Below are 20,122 nucleotides of genomic sequence, written 5' to 3' on the forward strand. Positions count from 1 at the left end.
TGGATGTTCTTCTGGTAAGGTTTGTGACTTCGTGCATTAGTTGTCACTTCACCCTTTGAGTAATTTTGTCAGGCCTCCCACTGCAGGGAAAATCCTTCACTGTTCCAGTTCTTCTCTGTTTGGAGATACTGGCTCACTGTGGTTTGGTGGAATCTTAGAGCTTTAGTAATGGCTTTGTAACCCTTTCCAGACTTTTTAAACAACTTTTTTCTCATCTCTTCTGAATTTCCTTTGATCGTGGCATAGCATTCTTGTAGAAACTTTGTGGTGTCTACTTCACTCTCATGGTAAGGTTCAATATATAGTGAGGTTTACATTCAACATCTAGTTATCTATTAAATTTGGTTAATTAACAAAGGAGGCAGTGTTTTTACATCAGTGATATGGGTGTTGGTTATTTATTTATTTTTGTTCCTTAAACAAGTGAAGCAATAATTTAAAAACTGTTGTGTGTTTACTAAGTTTCCCATTGTTTAATATTGCATCTTGTTTAAATGATCAGAAACCAGTGTGATATATACCTGCAAGAATAGAGGAAATCAGGAGGGAGAAAAAACTTTTTCATATTACTGTACACTTGATGGGTGGAAGGCATATTAGTCAACACAAGGGCAGTTACCATGTGTTAACAGCTGTGCTCTCATATCTGCTTAAGTAATGCTTAAGAGGTATTCCTAATTGCATCTTGATCTTGCCTTTTAATTAATGTGTGGTAAAGAACTTCTGTGTTTACTGACAAAATATTGTGACTGTTCCCAACAGTTAATGCAGCTATTGGGTATTAAACATGTGGTGACTGCCAAACCTTACTGTGCTTTAGTAAACAGGAGCCTTAGTTCCCAAAAATGCTCTATGAGGGTAGTTGTATAACAGGTCACCTGGTAGGAGTACATAAGTACATAAGTAGTGCCATACTGGGAAAGACCAAAGGTCCATCTAGCCCAGCATCCTGTCACCGACAGTGGCCAATCCAGGTCAAGGGCACCTGGCACGCTCCCTAAACGTAAAAACATTCCAGACAAGTTATACCTAAAAATGCGGAATTTTTCCAAGTCCATTTAATAGCGGTCTATGGACTTGTCCTTTAGGAATCTATCTAACCCCTTTTTAAACTCCGTCAAGCTAACCGCCCGTACCACGTTCTCCGGCAACGAATTCCAGAGTCTAATTACACGTTGGGTGAAGAAACATTTTCTCCGATTCGTTTTAAATTTACCACACTGTAGCTTCAACTCATGCCCTCTAGTCCTAGTATTTTTGGATAGTGTGAACAGTCGCTTCACATCCACCCAATCCATTCCACTCATTATTTTATACACTTCTATCATATCTCCCCTCAGCCGTCTCTTCTCCAAGCTGAAAAGCCCTAGCCTTCTCAGCCTCTCTTCATAGGAAAGTCGTCCCATCCCCACTATCATTTTCGTCGCCCTTCGCTGTACCTTTTCCAATTCTACTATATCTTTTTTGAGATACGGAGACCAGTACTGAACACAATACTCCAGGTGCGGTCGCACCATGGAGCGATACAACGGCATTATAACATCCGCACACCTGGACTCCATACCCTTCCTAATAACACCCAACATTCTATTCGCTTTCCTAGCCGCAGCAGCACACTGAGCAGAAGGTTTCAGCGTATCATCGACGACGACACCCAGATCCCTTTCTTGATCCGTAACTCCTAAAGCGGAACCTTGCAAGACGTAGCTATAATTCGGGTTCCTCTTACCCACATGCATCACTTTGCACTTGTCAACATTGAACTTCATCTGCCACTTGCACGCCCATTCTCCCAGTCTCGCAAGGTCCTCCTGTAATCGTTCACATTCCTCCTGCGACTTGACGACCCTGAATAATTTTGTGTCATCGGCGAATTTAATTACCTCACTAGTTATTCCCATCTCTAGGTCATTTATAAATACATTAAAAAGCAACGGACCCAGCACAGACCCCTGCGGGACCCCACTAACTACCCTCCTCCACTGAGAATAGACCCCTGCGGGACCCCACTAACTACCCTCCTCCACTGAGAATACTGGCCACGCAATCCTACTCTCTGCTTCCTATCTTTCAACCAGTTCTTAATCCATAATAATACCCTACCTCCGATTCCATGACTCTGCAATTTCTTCAGGAGTCTTTCGTGCGGCACTTTGTCAAACGCCTTCTGAAAATCCAGATATACAATATCAACCGGCTCCCCATTGTCCACATGTTTGCTTACCCCCTCAAAAAAATGCATTAGATTGGTGAGGCAAGACTTCCCTTCACTAAATCCGTGCTGACTTTGTCTCATCAGTCCATGTTTTTGTATATGCTCTGCAATTTTATTCTTAATAATAGCCTCCACCATCTTGCCCGGCACCGACGTCAGACTCACCGGTCTATAATTTCCCGGATCTCCTCTGGAACCCTTCTTAAAAATCGGAGTAACATTGGCTACCCTCCAGTCTTCCGGTACTACACTCGATTTTAGGGACAGATTGCATATTTCTAACAGTAGCTCCGCAAGTTCATTTTTTAGTTCTATTAATACTCTGGGATGAATACCATCAGGTCCCGGTGATTTACTACTCTTCAGCTTGCTGTACTGACCCATTACATCCTCCAAGGTTACAGAGAATTTGTTTAGTTTCTCCGACTCCCCCGCTTCAAATATTCTTTCCGGCACCGGTGTCCCCCCCAAATCCTCCTCGGTGAAGACCGAAGCAAAGAATTCATTTAATTTCTTCGCTACGGCTTTGTCCTCCTTGATCGCCCCTTTAACACCATTTTCGTCCAGCGGCCCAACCGACTCTTTGGCCGGTTTCCTGCTTTTAATGTATCTAAAAAAATTTTTACTATGTATTTTTGCTTCCAACGCTAATTTCTTCTCAAAGTCCTTTTTTGCCCTCCTTATCTCCGCTTTGCATTTGGCTTGGCATTCCTTATGATCTATCCTGTTACTTTCAGTTGGTTCTCTTCTCCACTTTCTGAAGGATTGTTTTTTGGCTCTAATGATTTCCTTTATCTTACTGTTTAGCCACGCCGGCTGACGTTTAGTCTTTTTTCCCTTTTTTCTAATACGTGGAATATATTTGTCCTGAACCTCCAGGATGGTGTTTTTAAACAGCATCCACGCCTGATGCAAGTTTTTTACTCTGCGAGCTGCTCCTTTCAGCCTGTTCAGTAGAGGAAATTAGGATGTTATAATGCCGTTATATCGCTCCATGGTGCGACCGCACCTGGAGTATTGTGTTCAGTTCTGGTCTTAAAAAAGATGTAAAGGAATTGGAGAAGGTGCAGAGAAGGGCGACAAAAATGATAAAAGGGATGGAGGAGGAGAGGTTAAGACGGCTAGGATTCTTTAGCCTGGAGAAAAGGCGGCTGAGGGGCGATATGATAGAGGTCTACAAAATAATGAGTGAGGTAGAGCGGACAGATGTGAAGCATTTGTTTACACTTTCTAACAATAATAGAACCAGGGGACACAAGATGAAATTAGAATGTGGTAGGTTTAAAACGAATCGGAGAAAGTTTTTCTTTACTCAGCGCGCAGTTAGACTCTGGAACTCATTGCCAGAGAAGGTAGTGACAGCAGCTGGCCTTGCTGAGTTTAAAGGCGGTCTGGACAGATTTCTGAAGGAAAAGTGAATTGATCATTATTACATTTTGGGGGGGTTTGCCAGGTTCTTGGGGCCTGGATTGGCCGCTGTCGGAGACAAGTGCTGGGCTTGATGGACCTTTGGTCTTTTCCCAGCATTGCAGTGCTTATGTACTTTTGTAGGAAAGAAGGTGCCTTCTTTCTTTTGTAGAATAGTAACATAACCAAGTATATATGCATGTAACAGCACAAGCTGCTACGCCATAGAGCTGGTGTAAGTGTTTTGTGCATATTCTGTAAGTTATATGTGTAAGTGGAGTCTGCACATATCTACTCCCCCTCTTGCGAACACACCATGTAAATTATACACATCTTTACAGAATAATGCTCAGGGGGAATTTGTGTATCCAAGTTTGTGAAAGTTTATTGTGGTATACCGCAAATTGTAAACCACTAAGATATGTTTCTAAGTTATATTGAAGGGAGACAAGGGAGAATACAAAAGCCAACACAAATGGAAAGAACAGGAGGAGATTACACTAATACAAAGGAGGGGAGGAGTAGCCTAATGGTTAGTGCAGTGAGCTGAGATCCTGGGGGAACTGGATTGGATTCCCATTGCAGCTCCTTGTGACCCTAGGCAAGTCACTCAATCCTCCATTGCCTCAGGTACAGAAACTGCTTTGTTAATAGCACAGAAAGGCCGTATATCAAGTCCATGACCCCTTGACCCTAAAGGAACAAAAGGAAGGGAGGATTAGCAAATAGGGCCAAAGGACAGGCTCACTCAATTACTGCCTGAGTGAAGATACTAAGTTCCTACTGATCAGAGTGAGGAAGGAAGAGACATTAATCAGCCTCGGGGTGTGGGTGGGGGGGAGCTTGTGAAAAGAAGCAGGCCTTAAGGAGAGCCTTTATTTTATTAAATGAAGGCTCACTTCCAAGGTACAGGGGAAGATGTAACCACCAAAAAAAGAAATGTTCAAGGCATGTCAAGATAAATCTGGCAGTTAGGGAATGGTCAGAAGGTGATATTTTGATGTGCACTGTTCTCTACGGGCAGTACGGGAGATATCACCAAGGAATACAGTGGCAATCCAGAATACAAAACTTGTTGTGAAAGGAATCCTGTATGCCACTGGGAACAAGTGCTCACACAGGAGCTGAGGGGGGTAATATGATCAGGTTTCCTTAGGCCAAAGAGAAGTCTAATGGCCCTGTTCTGTACAAACTGAAGCCTACGTAGTTGAGTGAGTTGTAAACTCTGATATAATAAAATTACAGTAGTCAAGCCAATATTTGACACGGGTAAGAACAAGTAATTGAAAGGAAGAACATTCAGGGTTAGGTCCTGTGCACTCTATCTGCTGCAACGTATAGTAGCATCTGGAAACAAGGGAGGAGATTTGTGCACAAAACATAAGAGTGGAGTCAAATTTTAGTCGTAGTAGTTTTACATATGTGGGTATGTGCACTCAGACATGCACATATGCCATTATTCTAAGCACTTAATTGGTGCAGAACTGTTACTCTCTGTTCCATAGGTAATTCTGTAACCCAGGCACTTGAATTTACATATGCATAAATTAGCATACTAGTATGTACATGTTTATGTGCATACTTAATGTGTGTGTACATGCTAGTATGGAAGCCAAGTGCTATTCTAGTAAATACCACTTAAACTTGTGCGAATTTGCAATGAGAGTGTATGTAGGGGCAGAGCATGGGCAGGACTTCCACATAGGCATAACTTAACAGTCGCTGCTGTACTTAAGTGCTCATACTTAAACCAACACTGACTGGTGCAAGTGTGTACATTTTCAGGTGCAGTGGTAGCCCGTTACAATTGTTTTCTATAATGGAACCTGGATGTCTTTATAGAATAGAACTCGTATCACGTGCTCTCCAGGTGCCTAATTGGAGGCAACCGATTATATAATTGCCCCTATATTCCTGCCTGTTTTTTAATCCACCTCCATTAGTGGAGTTTATTACAAACAGTCAAGTCTGTTTCTCTGCATGCATTCTTGTTTCATTTTAGGACCAGAAGAGGCTGGAGAAGATTTCTAAACGAGTGAATGCCATAGAGGAGGTGAACAACAATGTGAAACTTCTCACAGACATGCTGAACAGCTACACCCAAGGAGAGACTTCTGAGGGCAACGAGGACCTCATGAAGGTGTAGAAGCACTGCCAGGCTGGTTCCACCACTGCTTTCTCATACTTGTAGTTTCTCTGGCCTTTTGCCCTGATGACGAATCTCCGTCCTAATCTTGTCTCTGATTTTTCTACTCACTTTGAGATCACTTTACATGCAATTAATTTGAAAAGTGTCTGCCTGTTTATTGTTGTTAATTGGAATGCAGTGGAGTAGATGGAATACTTTGTGTCATGGCTTGCTCTCTCGGGTTCCTTGGGCATTGCTCTGTAAAGCTCTAGTTCTCCTGTAGTGTTTCTCATCACCCGCCTTTATTTTCTCTCTCTACAGGAACTGTATCAGCGCTGTGAGAAACTCAGACCCACTCTGTTTCGACTAGCCAGCGACACAGAGGACAATGATGAGGCTTTAGGTAGGTCCGTAATCATGCCACTGCGCCTTCTGAACAGCTGCTACTGCTGGTAGTCCCTTCAACATCAGCAGCTCTTTAGTCTGTAACCACACCATCCCTGGCCACAGCAATAACATATCTCCCACTGTATCTTTGGTTCCATCGTCATATCATCCCACTATTCAGCCTTTTGATATGTCATTCTTTCAACAGCTGGAGGTCTATCTGTGAGAACAGTCTCAAGGAAAATTTTGTTTTCAGAATAGTGCTGTAAGTAGGTGGTCCAAACTTGCTGGATGTGTTTGAAAAAAAGCAGGGTGCTTGCACCTTCTAACTAACCATAAGGAATTTTCTAGCTTCTGATATCCTGAATTATTTGTTCAAGCATCTCTTTATTCACAAAATATTTATGAAAAATTACCTATGGTAACCTACTGTGGCTAGAAAAAAAACGTTAAATGTGGTTCTAAAGTGACTGTGTCAAGATTAACAACAAAACTCGGATGGGAATGCTAAAGGAAAGCTGCATCCAGTGTGAAGTCCCATCTAATTGATCCTGTCAGCTGTATATGTTTTTGGACCAGAATTGAATGCAATTCTCAAAGTGAGGTCGCACCATGGAGTGATACAGAGGCATTATAATAATCTTGGTCTAATTGGGAAAGGGATGCAAAATAATTCCTAGCATCCTGTTTGCTTTTTTGGCCGCAGCCGCACACTGGGCAGAATATTTCAGCATATTGTGTACAATGACACCTAGATCTTTTTCTTGAGTACTGACTCCTAAGGTGAACCCTAGCATCAGGTAACTATGATTTGGATTATTCTTCCCAATGTGCATCACTTTGTATTTGGCCACATTAAATTTCATCTGCCCAATTTCCTAAGGTCTCCCTGCAATTTTTCACAATCCGCATGTGTTCTAACAACTTTGAATAGTTTTGTATCACCTCACTTGTCGTTCCGACTTTCAAATTACTTATAAATATGTTAAATAGTACAGGTCCCAGTACACATCCCTGCGGCATTCCACTATTCACCCTCCTCCATTGAGAAAAATGGCCATCTAACCCTACCCTCTGTTTTCTGTCCAATAACCAGTTCCAAATCCACAGAAGGACATTGCCTCCTATCTCATGACTCGAATTTTCTCAGGAGTGTCTCATGAGGAAATTTATCTGAAAATCTAGATATACTACATCAACCGCTCACCTTTATCCACATAGTTATTCATGCCTTCAAAGAAATTAAGCAAATTAGTGAGGCAAGATTTCCCTTGGGTGAATCCATGCTGATTCTGTCCCATTAAACCATGTTTTATCTATTTGTTCCTTAATTTTATTCTTTATAATAGTTTCTACTATTTTGCCCGGCACTGAAATCAGGCTTATCGGTCTGTAATTTTGTGGATCACCCCTGGAACCCTTTTTAAAAATCGGCGATGCATTGGCCACCCTCCAATCTTCAAGTACTGTGGACAATTTTAACGACAGGTTTGAGTTCTTTCAGTGCGCTAGGGTGCATGCCATTCGGTCCAGGTGATTTACTACTCTTTAATTTGTTGATTTGACTCAGTATGTCTTCTGGGTTCACCAAAAGTTCTTTCAAACTCTGAAATCTTCTCAGTGTGCGGCAGTGGCCAAAAAAGCAAACAGGATGCTAGGAATTATTAGGAAAGGGATGCCAAAAAAGACCAAGAATACTATCATACCTTTGTATTGCTCCATGGTGCGACCTCACGTTGAATATTGTGTTTTCTTGTTGCTGTTTCTCAAAAAAGATATAGCGTAATTAGAAATGGTTCAAAGAGTAACCAAAAAGATAGGGAACTCCTTTCATATGAGGAAAGGTTAAAGAGGTTAGGGTTCTTTAGCTTGGAAAAGAGCTGGCTAAAGGGGGGGGCGGGAATATGATTTAAGTCAGAAATTCCTGAGTCGTGTAGAACGAGTAAAAATGATTTTTTTTTTAACTCTTTCAAAATGTACAAAGACTAGGGGATACTCATGAAGTTATATAGAAATACTTTTAAAACAAACAGGAGGAAATACTTTTTCACAGAATGAATAGTTAAGCTCTAGAAATCGTTGCCAGAGGATGTGGTAACAGCGGTTAGCATATCTGGGTTTTAAAAAGGTTTGGACAAGTTCCTGGCGGAAAAGTCCATAGTCTGATAATTTATTTATTTATTAGGATTTATTTACCGCCTTTTTGAAGGAATTCACTCAAGGTGGTGTACAGTAAGAATAGGCAAACATGAGCAATAAGCAATTACAGCAGTAAAAATATTCAAGTAACAGTACAAAGTATGGCATGGTATACTACTTGCAATGACTACACAATACGTAATAGAACATTATAATTGGTAGTGAAGAGTAAGGCAAAGTTGTAACATATAGATGAGTAAGAAAGTAAGAAGAATTAGAAAGTAAGATGACTGATTTGAAGAAAGTTGCACATGAGGTCAGAGAGATGGTTAAATATCATCTCAGCCAGGGTAGGAGTGGATAAACATGTCCCGCTGCAGTATGTGCAGCCCGAGTCAATCCTTGTGTGTGTGAGTGAGACTAACAAGTTAGTTACTACTTCCGTTAAAGGCTTGGTTGAAGAGCCAAGCTTTCACTTGCTTTCTGAAGTAGAAGTAGTCTTGTGTTAAGCGGAGCCTTTCAGGCAATGCATTCCAGAGTGCGGGGGCTACTCCGGAGAAGGCTCGCTTGCGGGTATCACATCGTGTAATGTCTTTTGGGAGGACCTTAGTGTCCTTGGCGATGTGTGGAGGATCATCCTATTCTTCAGATACTCTGGGCCATTTCCTTTCAGGGCCTTGAAGGTCAGACAGAGTTTTAAATTTAGCCCTGTATTGTACTGGTAGCCAATGAAGTTTTTTCAAAAATGGTGTGATGTGGTCACGTCGCTTGCAACCTTCTATGAGTCTTGCTGCTGCATTCTGAATCAACTGGAGCTGGTGCAGGCCCTTTGTAGTCAGACCATTGTATAGTGCATTGCAGTAATCTGTCTTGATGTTACCATGGCATGCACAATTGGGATAATATTTACCTTCTCGATGTAATAGATGTGGGGAAGCCACTGCTTGCCATGGGATTGATAGCATGGAATGTTGCTAATATTGGGAGTTTTGCCAGGTATTTGTGACTTGTATTTTCCATGGTTGGAAACGGGATACTGGGCTAGATGGACCATTGGTCTGACCCAGTATGGCTCTTCTTAATATATCACGCTGATTGCACACTGTAGGACCGGACGGTGTGAAAAGGCTGTAGTAGCTGTTGAGTTTGTTCCACGGCTCCACATAGTTGTATCAAGGTAAATTCTGAGTTGGGCAAGGTAAATTCTGCACGTTCTACACCCCGGGAAAATTCGGTGCAGATTCAGCAATGTGCTGTAGTGTAGAATTCTCCCAGGAGTATGTATGGAAGAGCAGTTTTTGAAGCTGCACGGCTGGGGGTGGGGGAATTGAAATGCCAAACTGCAGCTGGTGTGCTGCCAACAGGGGTGTGAGGGGATTTTCTTAGTTCTACGGGTCAGTGGCTTAGCCAGACCTGACATTTTGGCTGGGCCCAGAGCTAATATTGGTGGGCACTATATATTTATATATATATATATATATACATACTAGTAAAACATGCCCGTTTCTTGCTCCAATGAAACGGGCAGTAGCACGGTTTCCTTCCGAACCTCCCCCCCTTCCTACTCACCCCTTCGGTGTTCTGAAGGCACTGACCGCCGTTGTTGCGGACCTCGGCACGCCACCTTCAATCTGCTGATTCGTTGTTTGTGAAGCCACTGACGCCATTGCTCCGCCCTCGACGTCATCACGTTTGACGCGAGGGCGGGGCCCCAACACAGTGTTTTCGGTGGTTTCACCACCACGAAGGCTTCGAACCGGAAGGAAGTGCCCAGAGGACCTGACAGTGACGTCAGTGTCCTCAGAACTTTGAGGGTGAGTTTTATTATATAGGATATTCTCCGAGGACAAGCAGGCTGCTTGTTCTCACTGATGGGTGACGTCCACGGCAGCCCCTCCAATCTGGAATCTTCACTAGCAAAGTCTTTGCTAGCCCTCGCGCGCCGATGCGCACCGCGCATGCGCGGCCGTCTTCCCACCCGAAACCGGCTCGTGCCGGCCAGTCTTCTTTTGTCCGCGCTCGGTACGGTCGTGTTTCGCCGTTCGCACCCCTTAAGTTGACCTCGCGCGTCTCCTTTTTGGTTTCGCTACTCAAAAAAAATAAAAAAGCGATTTGGAAGAGGACCTTTTTGGTCTTTTTCCTTTTTTCCGCTACTTCCAGTTTTTGCCCCGGTAAGTTTTCTTTCGTTTTCGGGGTAGGCCCTTTTCAGGCCTCGGGTCAATTTTTTCTTCCCCTCGTTTTTGGTGCCTACTGCAATTACGAGTTTCGATTTCGCCGGCAAGATTTTTCCGCCCATGTCATCGAAGTCTCCCAGCGGCTTCAAGAAGTGCACCCAGTGCACCCGGGTAATCTCGCTCACTGACAGGCACGCGTCGTGTCTTCAGTGTCTGGGGGCTGGGCACCGCCCGCAGGCCTGTAGTCTGTGCTCCCGTTTACAAAAGCGGACTCAGGTAGCGAGATTGGCCCAGTGGAACGTTTTGTTCTCGGGCTCTTCTTCGGCATCGGCACCGGGGGTATCGAGTGCATCGACGTCGCCAGCGTCCAGACCTTCATCCTCTGCCGCGATTGCATCGAGTGCATCGAGGCATCGACCCTCTGCATCAGGGCTGAGACATCGGAAGGCTGCGTCGGCGTCGGTGGTACCGGGACCTCGTCTGCTGATGTCGTCGGACGGTGGTGCTTCATCTGGAGTGCAGGTGAGGGCTGTCCATTCCCCTGCTGGTGGCGGTGAGCCTTCGGGTGGGTCTCCCCCTACCCTGAGGGCTCCTGCGGTACAGCCCCCCCCGAGACCGACCTTCTTCGGCCTCGGCCCCGAGGAAGCGACGGCTGGATTCTACGTCCTCCTCGTCGGTGCCGGGAAGCTCCGGTGACGTGCTTCATCCCAAGAAGTCAAAGAAGCATCGACACCAGTCCCCTTCCCGTGTCGGCACCGAGAGCTCTGGGTCACCGAGGGAGTCGGCACCCAGCAGGCATCGGCACCGAGAGGACCGCTCACCCTCTGTTCAGGAGGTGTCGATGCGTTCCACTCTGGACAGCCCGAAACAGCCTCCACGCCCTGAACAGACTCTGACATCGACACCTGCATCGGCTTCCACGTCTTTCTCCACAGCTGCTCTGCACGAGAGTCTCCGGGCCGTTCTCCCAGAGATTCTGGGAGAGCTGTTGCGCCCTTCCCCTCCGGTACCGTCGAGTGAGGCGCCGGCTGGCCCCTTGCCCGGGGTGAGGTCTCCGACATCGGTGCCGCTTGCGGTACCGACTGCGGGCGCCTCCCAGGAAGGCTCCCCGACGACGTCGGCGGAGGGAGCTTCGCCGGTGCGGGCGAGGGAGTCTACCTCTCGACGCTCCCACCGTGGCCGCGGTTCCACGGAGTCGAGCCGGGCACGGCTTAAGACACAGGTTCGTGAACATGTGTCTGATACCGATGGTGAGGCCTCGTGGGAGGAAGAGGAGGACATCAGATATTTCTCTGACGAGGAGTCTGATGGTCTTCCCTCTGATCCCACTCCCTCTCCTGAAAGGCAGCTTTCTCCTCCTGCGAGTCTGTCTTTCGCTTCCTTTGTCCGGGAGATGTCTATGGCCATCCCCTTCCCGGTGGTTGTGGAGGACGAGCCCGGGGCTGAAATGTTTGAGTTCTAGGGAGCATGCTTCGGCGCCCCCGGGCAAGGACTCTAGAACCTTAGACTCCTTTGGGAGGAAGGCCTACCATTCCTCTATGCTCGTGGCCAAAATTCGGTCTTACCAGCTCTATACGAGCATACACATGCGGAATAATGTGCGGCAGTTGGCGAGCTTGGTGGATAAGCTCCCCCCTGAGCAAGCCAAGCCTTTTCAAGAGGTGGTCAGGCAGCTGAAGGCGTGCAGAAAATTCCTGGCCAGAGGGGTGTATGACACCTTTGATGTTGCGTCCAGGGCCGCTGCTCAAGGTGTGGTGATGCGCAGACTCTCATGGCTGCGTGCCTCCGACCTAGAGAATAGACTCCAGCAGCGGATTGCGGACTCGCCTTGCCGTGCGGATAACATTTTTGGAGAGAAAGTCGAGCAGGTGGTAGAGCAACTCCACCAGCGGGTTACTGCTTTCGACAAGTTCTCCCGCCGGCAGCCTTCAGCTTCTACCTCTACAGGTAGACGATTTTTCGGGGGAAGGAGGACTGTTCCCTACTCTTCTGGTAAGCATAGGTACAACCCTCCTTCTCGACAGCCTGCGGCCCAGGCTAAGCCCCAGCGTGCTCGCTCTCGTCAGCAGCGTGCGCCTCAGCAAGGCCCCTCGGCTCCCCAGCAAAAGCAAGGGACAAGCTTTTGACTGGCTCCAGCAGAGCATAGCCGACATCCAAGTGTCAGTGCCGGGCGACCTGCCGGTCGGAAGGAGGTTGAAAGCTTTTCACCAAAGGTGGCCTCTCATAATCTCTGATCAGTGGGTTCTCCAAATAGTCCGGCAAGGATACACCCTCAATTTGAACTCAAAACCTCCAAATTGTCCACCGGGAGCTCAGTCTACCAGCTTCCAGCACAAGCAAGTACTTGCAGAGGAACTCTCCGCCCTTCTCAGCGCCAATGCGGTCGAGCCCGTGCCATCCGGGCAAGAAGGGCTGGGATTCTATTCCAGGTACTTTCTTGTGGAAAAGAAAACAGGGGGGATGCGTCCCATCCTAGACCTAAGGGCCCTGAACAAATATCTGGTCAAAGAAAAGCTCAGGATGCTTTCCCTGGGCACCCTTCTCCCCATGATTCAGGAAAACGATTGGCTATGCTCTCTGGACTTGGAGGACGCCTACACACACATTCCGATACTGCCAGCTCACAGACAGTATCTGCGATTTCAGCTGGGCACACGTCACTTCCAGTACTGTGTGCTACCCTTTGGGCTCGCCTCTGCGCCCAGAGTGTTCACGAAGTGCTTGGCTGTAGTAGCAGCGGCACTTCGCAGACTGGGGGTACACGTGTTCCCATATCTCGACGATTGGCTGGTGAAGAACACATTCGAGGCAGGAGCTCTACAGTCCATGCAGATGACTATTCGCCTCCTGGAGCTACTGGGGTTTGTGATAAATTATCCAAAGTCCCATCTTCTCCCAGTGCAGAAACTCGAATTCATAGGAGCTCTGCTGGATTCCCGGACGGCTCGCGCCTATCTCCCAGAGACGAGAGCCAGCAACTTGTTGTCCCTCGTCTCGCGGGTGCGAGCGTCCCAGCAGATCACAGCTCGGCAGATGTTGAGATTACTGGGGCACATGGCCTCCACAGTTCATGTGACTCCCATGGCCCGCCTTCACATGAGATCTGCCCAATGGACCCTAGCTTCCCAGTGGTTTCAGGCTGCTGGGGATCTAGAAGACGTGATCCACCTGTCCACGAGTTTTCTCAAATCCCTGTATTGGTGGACGATTTGGTCCAATTTGACTCTGGGACGTCCTTTCCAAATTTCTCAGCCACAAAAAGTGCTGACCACGGATGCGTCTCTCCTGGGGTGGGGAGCTCATGTCGATGGGCTTCACACCCAAGGAAGCTGGTCCCTCCAGGAACGCGATCTGCAGATCAATCTTCTGGAGTTACGAGCGGTCTGGAACGCTCTGAAGGCTTTCAGAGATCGGCTGTCCCACCAAATTATCCAAATTCAGACAGACAACCAGGTTGCCATGTATTACATCAACAAGCAGGGGGGCACCGGATCTCGCCCCCTGTGTCAGGAAGCCGTCAGCATGTGGCTCTGGGCTCGCCGTCACGGCATGGTGCTCCAAGCCACATATCTGGCAGGCGTAAACAGTCTGGCCGACAGGTTGAGCAGGTTATGCAACCTCACGAGTGGTCGCTCAATTCCCATGTAGTGCGACAGATCTTCCAGGTGTGGGGCACCCCCTTGGTAGATCTCTTCGCATCTCGAGCCAACCACAAAGTCCCTCAGTTCTGTTCCAGGCTTCAGGCCCACGGCAGACTGGCATCGGATGCCTTCCTCCTGGACTGGGGGGAGGGTCTGCTGTATGCTTATCCTCCCATACCTCTGGTGGGGAAGACTTTGTTGAAACTCAAGCAAGACCGAGGCACCATGATTCTGATTGCTCCTTTTTGGCCGCGTCAGATCTGGCTCCCTCTTCTTCTGGAGTTGTCCTCCGAAGAACCGTGGAGATTGGAGTGTTTTCCGACCCTCATCACACAGGACGAAGGGGCGCTTCTGCATCCCAACCTCCGGTCCCTGGCTCTCACGGCCTGGATGTTGAGAGCGTAGACTTTGCCTCTTTGGGTCTGTCAGAGGGTGTCTCCCGCATCTTGCTTGCTTCCAGGAAAGATTCCACTAAGAGGAGTTACTTCTTTCTGTGGAGGAGGTTTGCCGTCTGGTGTGACAGCAAGGCCCTAGATCCTCACTCTTGTCCTACACAGACCCTGCTTGAATACCTTCTGCACTTGTCTGAGTCTGGTCTCAAGACCAACTCTGTAAGGGTTCACCTTAGTGCAATCAGTGCTTACCATTACCGTGTGGAAGGTAAGCCGATCTCAGGACAGCCTTTAGTTGTTTGCTTCATGAGAGGTTTGCTTTTGTCAAAGCCCCCTGTCAAGCCTCCTACAGTGTCATGGGATCTCAATGTCGTTCTCACCCAGCTGATGAAACCTCCTTTTGAGCCACTGAATTCCTGCCATCTGAAGTACTTGACCTGGAAGGTCATTTTCTTGGTGGCAGTTACTTCAGCTCGTAGAGTCAGTGAGCTTCAGGCCCTGGTAGCCCAGGCCCCTTACACCAAATTTCATCATAACAGAGTAGTCCTCTGCACTCACTCTAAGTTCTTGCCAAAGGTTGTGTCGGAGTTCCATCTGAACCAGTCTATTGTCTTGCCAACATTCTTTCCCCGTCCTCATTCCTGCCCTGCTGAACGTCAGCTGCACACATTGGACTGCAAGAGAGCATTGGCCTTCTATCTGGAGCGGACACAGCCCAACAGACAGTCCGCCCAATTGTTTGTTTCTTTTGATCCCAACAGGAGGGGAGTGGCTGTGGGGAAACGCACCATATCCAATTGGCTAGCAGATTGCATTTCCTTCACTTACGCCCAGGCTGGGCTGGCTCTTGAGGGTCATGTCACGGCTCATAATGTTAGAGCCATGGCAGCGTCGGTAGCCCACTTGAAGTCAGCCACTATTGAAGAGATTTGCAAAGCTGCGACGTGGTCATCTGTCCACACATTCACATCTCATTACTGCCTGCAGCAGGATACCCGACGCGACAGTCGGTTCGGGCAGTCAGTGCTTCAGAATCTGTTCGGGGTTTAGAATCCAACTCCACCCCCCTAGGCCCATGTTTTATTCTGTTCCAGGCTGCACTCTCAGTTAGTTGGATAAATTGTTAGGTCAATCTCAGTTATGTCCTCGCCGTTGCGAGGCCCAATTGACCATGGTTGTTGTTTTGAGTGAGCCTGGGGGCTAGGGATACCCCATCAGTGAGAACAAGCAGCCTGCTTGTCCTTGGAGAAAGCGAATGCTACATACCTGTAGAAGGTATTCTCCGAAGACAGCAGGCTGATTGTTCTCACAAACCCGCCCGCCTCCCCTTTGGAGTTGTGTCTTCCCTTCTCTTTGTCTTGCTACATATGAGACTGGCCGGCACGAGCCGGTTTCGGGCGGGAAGACGGCCGCGCGAGGGCTAGCAAAGACTTTGCTAGTGAAGATTCCGGATTGGAGGGACTGCAGTGGATGTCACCAATCAGTGAGAACAATCAGCCTGCTGTCCTCGGAGAATACCTTCTACAGGTATGTAGCATTCGCTTTGCCCACCAGTAGAGAGAGAGAGGCATGAGTAGTGTTTCTTGGGATACTACAAATTACAGAATGTTAAAAATGATGTTAAAAAAAAAAAGTACTTAAACTTTTATTACCTGCAGTGCTTGTCTGAGCTCCTGGGCTCGAATGAAGAACCTTCCAGGCTCGCCTCCTCGCACTAGCTAGCTCAATGCTCCTCACCCCTCCTCCCTGTAACATGCACTGCGTGTGTGCACGTGCAACTATTTTTTTTAGCCTGATGATTTGTGGAGTGAGAAGGAGGCTGCTGAGAGCGCCACCGTGTAGATCAGCTGAGCGCTGCGGCTACGATGAGATGGGCGCTGCCATTCAGGCAACTTCGCTCCGGAATGAAGGGATCATGGATGGGCGGGCGGGCCCGGCAGCGCGGCTACGACGAGGCGAGCCGTGAGCGCTGCCATTACAGGCAGCTCTGCTCCGGAACGAAGAATCAGCTGTTGGATCATGGATGGGCAGGCCTGGAGGGAAAGTGGTTGGGCTGGGGCCCGTCCAGGCCCACCCATGGCTACGCCCCTGCTACGGGTGTTACCCATAGATAAAATGACCCCAGGTTTTAGGTACAATTTTATGGCACAAATTTCTCAACGGTATGTATGTCTGGTTCCCAAGGTTGCTCCCACTCATTGAGGATTCCCCCAGGTGAGTATGCAGGTAGAAGGCAGGTGTGTGGAGAGGCTGCTGCACCACTGCCTCTGATGCTCCTGGGAGGGGGGGGGACGGTTGGGTTGGGTATTTGTTCTGGGAACTTTGGGTCCATCTCATCTCGAATTAAACCTACAGGACTGATTGGAGCTCTTGAGTGTTGTGGGCAAGATGTATTAATATTCTTCAGATGAACATAATTCCTAAACTTCTTTTTGTCAGTGTGTTCCTTGTCATACTCCTCTCCGGGCATTTAAGGCTCTGGGTGAGCAGCTTTCAAGTTTTATTTGGAGGCAAACGTCTTCTAGAATTACTCGGTATGGTGTGGGGGGGGGGGGTGCTTTTGTCAGCCTAAGGATTTTGGTGGCATGGTTCTGCCTCACTTGTTGCTGGGTAAATAGAGGTTGCATGGAAGCTTGGCTATGCTAGGTTCCTGGCTGGCACTTTAGATCTAATAGGCTGTGCCCTCACTGTCTGGTTGGTTGATATTCAATGATGTGTAAACACCTTAATGTTCACAGTCTTTTCCCCTGTGTTACCAGGAATTCATATCTGTCGGCATTTACTCACTCCAGCATTTGACGAGTATCAGAGACAAGGCTTATGCTTTGGTCAAAGAATGGAAAGCTCATTCATTTGAAGGTCTGTAGGATGAGCTTGATATCCTCTGAGACCGTCTGGGGCTCATTTTCAAAGCACTTAAACTTAAAAAGTTCTGTAGGTTACTATGAGGCATATTTTCAAAGCACTTTGGGAGGCTAAGTTCCATAGGTTTCTATGGAACTTTGGGAGGCTAAGTGCTTTGAAAATGAGCCCGTATGTAACGTTATAATTCTAAGTGCTTTGAAAATACACCTTTCTGTGTAGTTGGGGAGTATTAAATGCTAGAAGTAGGGTGGAGGGTCCTTTACAGCCCTTCATCACTTTGGAACATGTGTTGGCTAACTTGAAGTAGGGGGTCCAAGTTGTTGAACATTCTACATTGATGCTTACTAGACCAGGTGAGGTTCTGCATCATGCCTGCTGGGTTGATTACAAAGTAGAACTTTTATCTTAGCCTGAGCCTTGACGAAAATGGCTTAATATTTAGTCCCAGGCTCATAAAGTTTCCATCTGTTGCAGGTGAGTGGAGATATTTCTGCCTGATGCACCACATTTACATACGTCCCACTCATTTTGACCCTGTATCTAGTCCACTGTTCCGGAGGAACTGTGTGAAAGACACTTATGTTCATATGCGGTTGTGCCACATTGTGGCCGATTTTCTGGGGTTGTGTTGCAGTGGGATTGGAGGGCTTGTTTTGGGTCTGCATAAAGCTTATGCCGCAGTTGTGTTTTGAAGACTTGGTAGGGCAGCCAGATGCACAGGACTGGTAGGTGTTTTGTGATGGTTCTGGCTGCTAGGCTCATGATTGATCAGACATGAAAGAGGATACCGCAGATGAAAGCATGGAATCAGAATGCCTACCATACAGCAGTGATGGAAAGACTCTTCATGCCATTGGTTGGAAAATTGGAGCAAGGTTTGATGTACTTTTTAGACATTGTTTACAGTTAAGTTACATGAGCCTCCTAGACTTGATCTGCAAGGTTTTTAATATATTTAGGTTATGATTAACTGGAATTCTATTACTCGGGGGCAGTTCTGTGTCCTGGGAATTGTACGACTGGCATGAAATATGCTGCAGTCAGTTTTGTTGGTGGTGGTCAGTGTGTCATGTATACTGTGTTGCACTGTGTGCCTGACCTTTTGGTTAAATGAAAAAAAACAAAGAAAGAGATCAACAACCAAGCTCCCCCGCTCCTTATTTTAAATCCTGCTTTTATTTTTTAGCGGAAATCCTGCAGGCAAATGATAATTTGACACAGGTGATTAACAAATACCGGCAGCTGGTGACGGGGGAGGAGATGAATGGGGAGACCCCTGCAGGCAGCATCCCAGGTGAGCATCAGATGAGATACTGGGGAGATGGGAGTGGACGTGTAGGGGACTTAGGCAACTCCCTGGTGAGCTTTGAAGTGTGTCAGGAGCTAAGTAAGGAATTTGGAAAGGCCAGAAAGAGGTTATTGGCTAAGAACCCCTGCTCTAGCCTCAGCCCTGAGGATACATCACCCAGCTGGTTAGATTTTCAGGATACCCACAATGAATATTTGTGAAATTTGCACAGAAAGAGGAATTATATGCAAATTTATTTCATGAATATTCATTGTTTACTTTGAAAACCAGACTGGTCTGATGTATCCTGAAAACTGGGCTAAAGGCAGCACAGGAGGATCATTATGAAGAGGAGTGTTTGAACACTTTTTGAGATTAAGACTCTTGTTAGTAAGTACTAGGGGCCACAGAAGATGGGAATAATCCTTCAATTTCTGCAGTCCTGGCTGCTTGTTTCCTTGTTCACTGTAGGTAGCTCCTCTGCTCTCCTGGACCTGTCGGGACTAGACATGCCTACAACTGGCCTTTCCTACCCAGCACAGCCTTCATCTGTCAACCACTCCCTGCCTCAAGAGCAAGGCAGATCCACCTATCTTTTGGATGATGAGCTCATGTCTTTGGGTGAGAAAACAGACCTGGCCTGGAATTTGTCCAGAAAGTCCCATACTCTTTAGCTTCAGTGTTTCCTCTTTCATCCTTCAAGGACTGAGCAATAAACATCTGTAACTGGGTGTTAACTGAGAGAAACACCAGAGCACAGCTGTGCATAGGAATTTGCTGTTCTCTTACCATCTTGGACTGTTAACCAGTGAGCATGCCTCATTATCTCTTTTCTCCCCCAGGCCTGAATGACCCTGCCCCTTCTGTCCAAGCCCTGGATAGCAACAGCTGGAACAGCTACCAGGTATAGACAAACTTGCTGAGTAAGGGGAATGTGCCGTCATACTTCCTTGAAGGAGTTGGGGTTTAGGTTCTAGGGCTCAAGAGGGGATGCAGGGTGAAGATGAAAGCAAAATAGCCAATGAAATGGCTGGTGTGTGGCATCTGAAGAGGAAATGGGTTGGGGGGGGGGGGTAGCTTTTTATATCTGAAAGGCGAACCACAGGTAACATGAAACCTAGCTTTCTATTTTAAGAGAACACATAGCTTTGTAAGGAGGAAGACTGAAATTTCCCGCAATACAAGAACATTTGAACACGATGTGTATTCATGTAAAATTGCATATTAATTTGTGAACGAGTGAGTGAAAAGTGCTAATGGTTAACAGGATAAATTAGTGCTGGAGTGTTCTTTGGTTTTAGTATTATTTTTTTTTCCTTTTTGCAATAGCTCTTTGCTGCTATGTTTTCAGCAACTTGCAATTTATGAAAGTTTAATGGTAAATCAGTGAAAAGGATGTTGCAGTAGTGTAATGAAAAGAGCTAATGGTTAACAGGATAAATTAGTGCTGGAATGTTCTTTGGCTTTAATATGTGCAAACCTCATC

The 20,122-nt window shown here is 46.9% G+C and overlaps 1 protein-coding gene across 3 annotated transcripts in view; it reads left to right on the top strand.

The window, feature by feature from the left end:
- Positions 1-20,122, top strand: part of GGA1 (golgi associated, gamma adaptin ear containing, ARF binding protein 1) — a 145,981-nt gene that overhangs the window by 93,699 nt on the left and 32,160 nt on the right. For all 3 annotated transcript variants that reach the window (XM_030207875.1, XM_030207865.1, XM_030207884.1), the window contains 5 exons: positions 5,625-5,762; positions 6,072-6,153; positions 18,535-18,642; positions 19,108-19,257; positions 19,479-19,540. In XM_030207875.1, coding sequence (XP_030063735.1) covers positions 5,625-5,762; positions 6,072-6,153; positions 18,535-18,642; positions 19,108-19,257; positions 19,479-19,540 — 540 coding nt within the window. The remainder of the gene's footprint in view (positions 1-5,624; positions 5,763-6,071; positions 6,154-18,534; positions 18,643-19,107; positions 19,258-19,478; positions 19,541-20,122) is intronic.

The sequence above is a fragment of the Microcaecilia unicolor genome, chromosome 1, assembly GCF_901765095.1.
Source record: "Microcaecilia unicolor chromosome 1, aMicUni1.1, whole genome shotgun sequence".
Classification (NCBI taxonomy): Eukaryota; Metazoa; Chordata; class Amphibia; order Gymnophiona; family Siphonopidae; genus Microcaecilia; species Microcaecilia unicolor.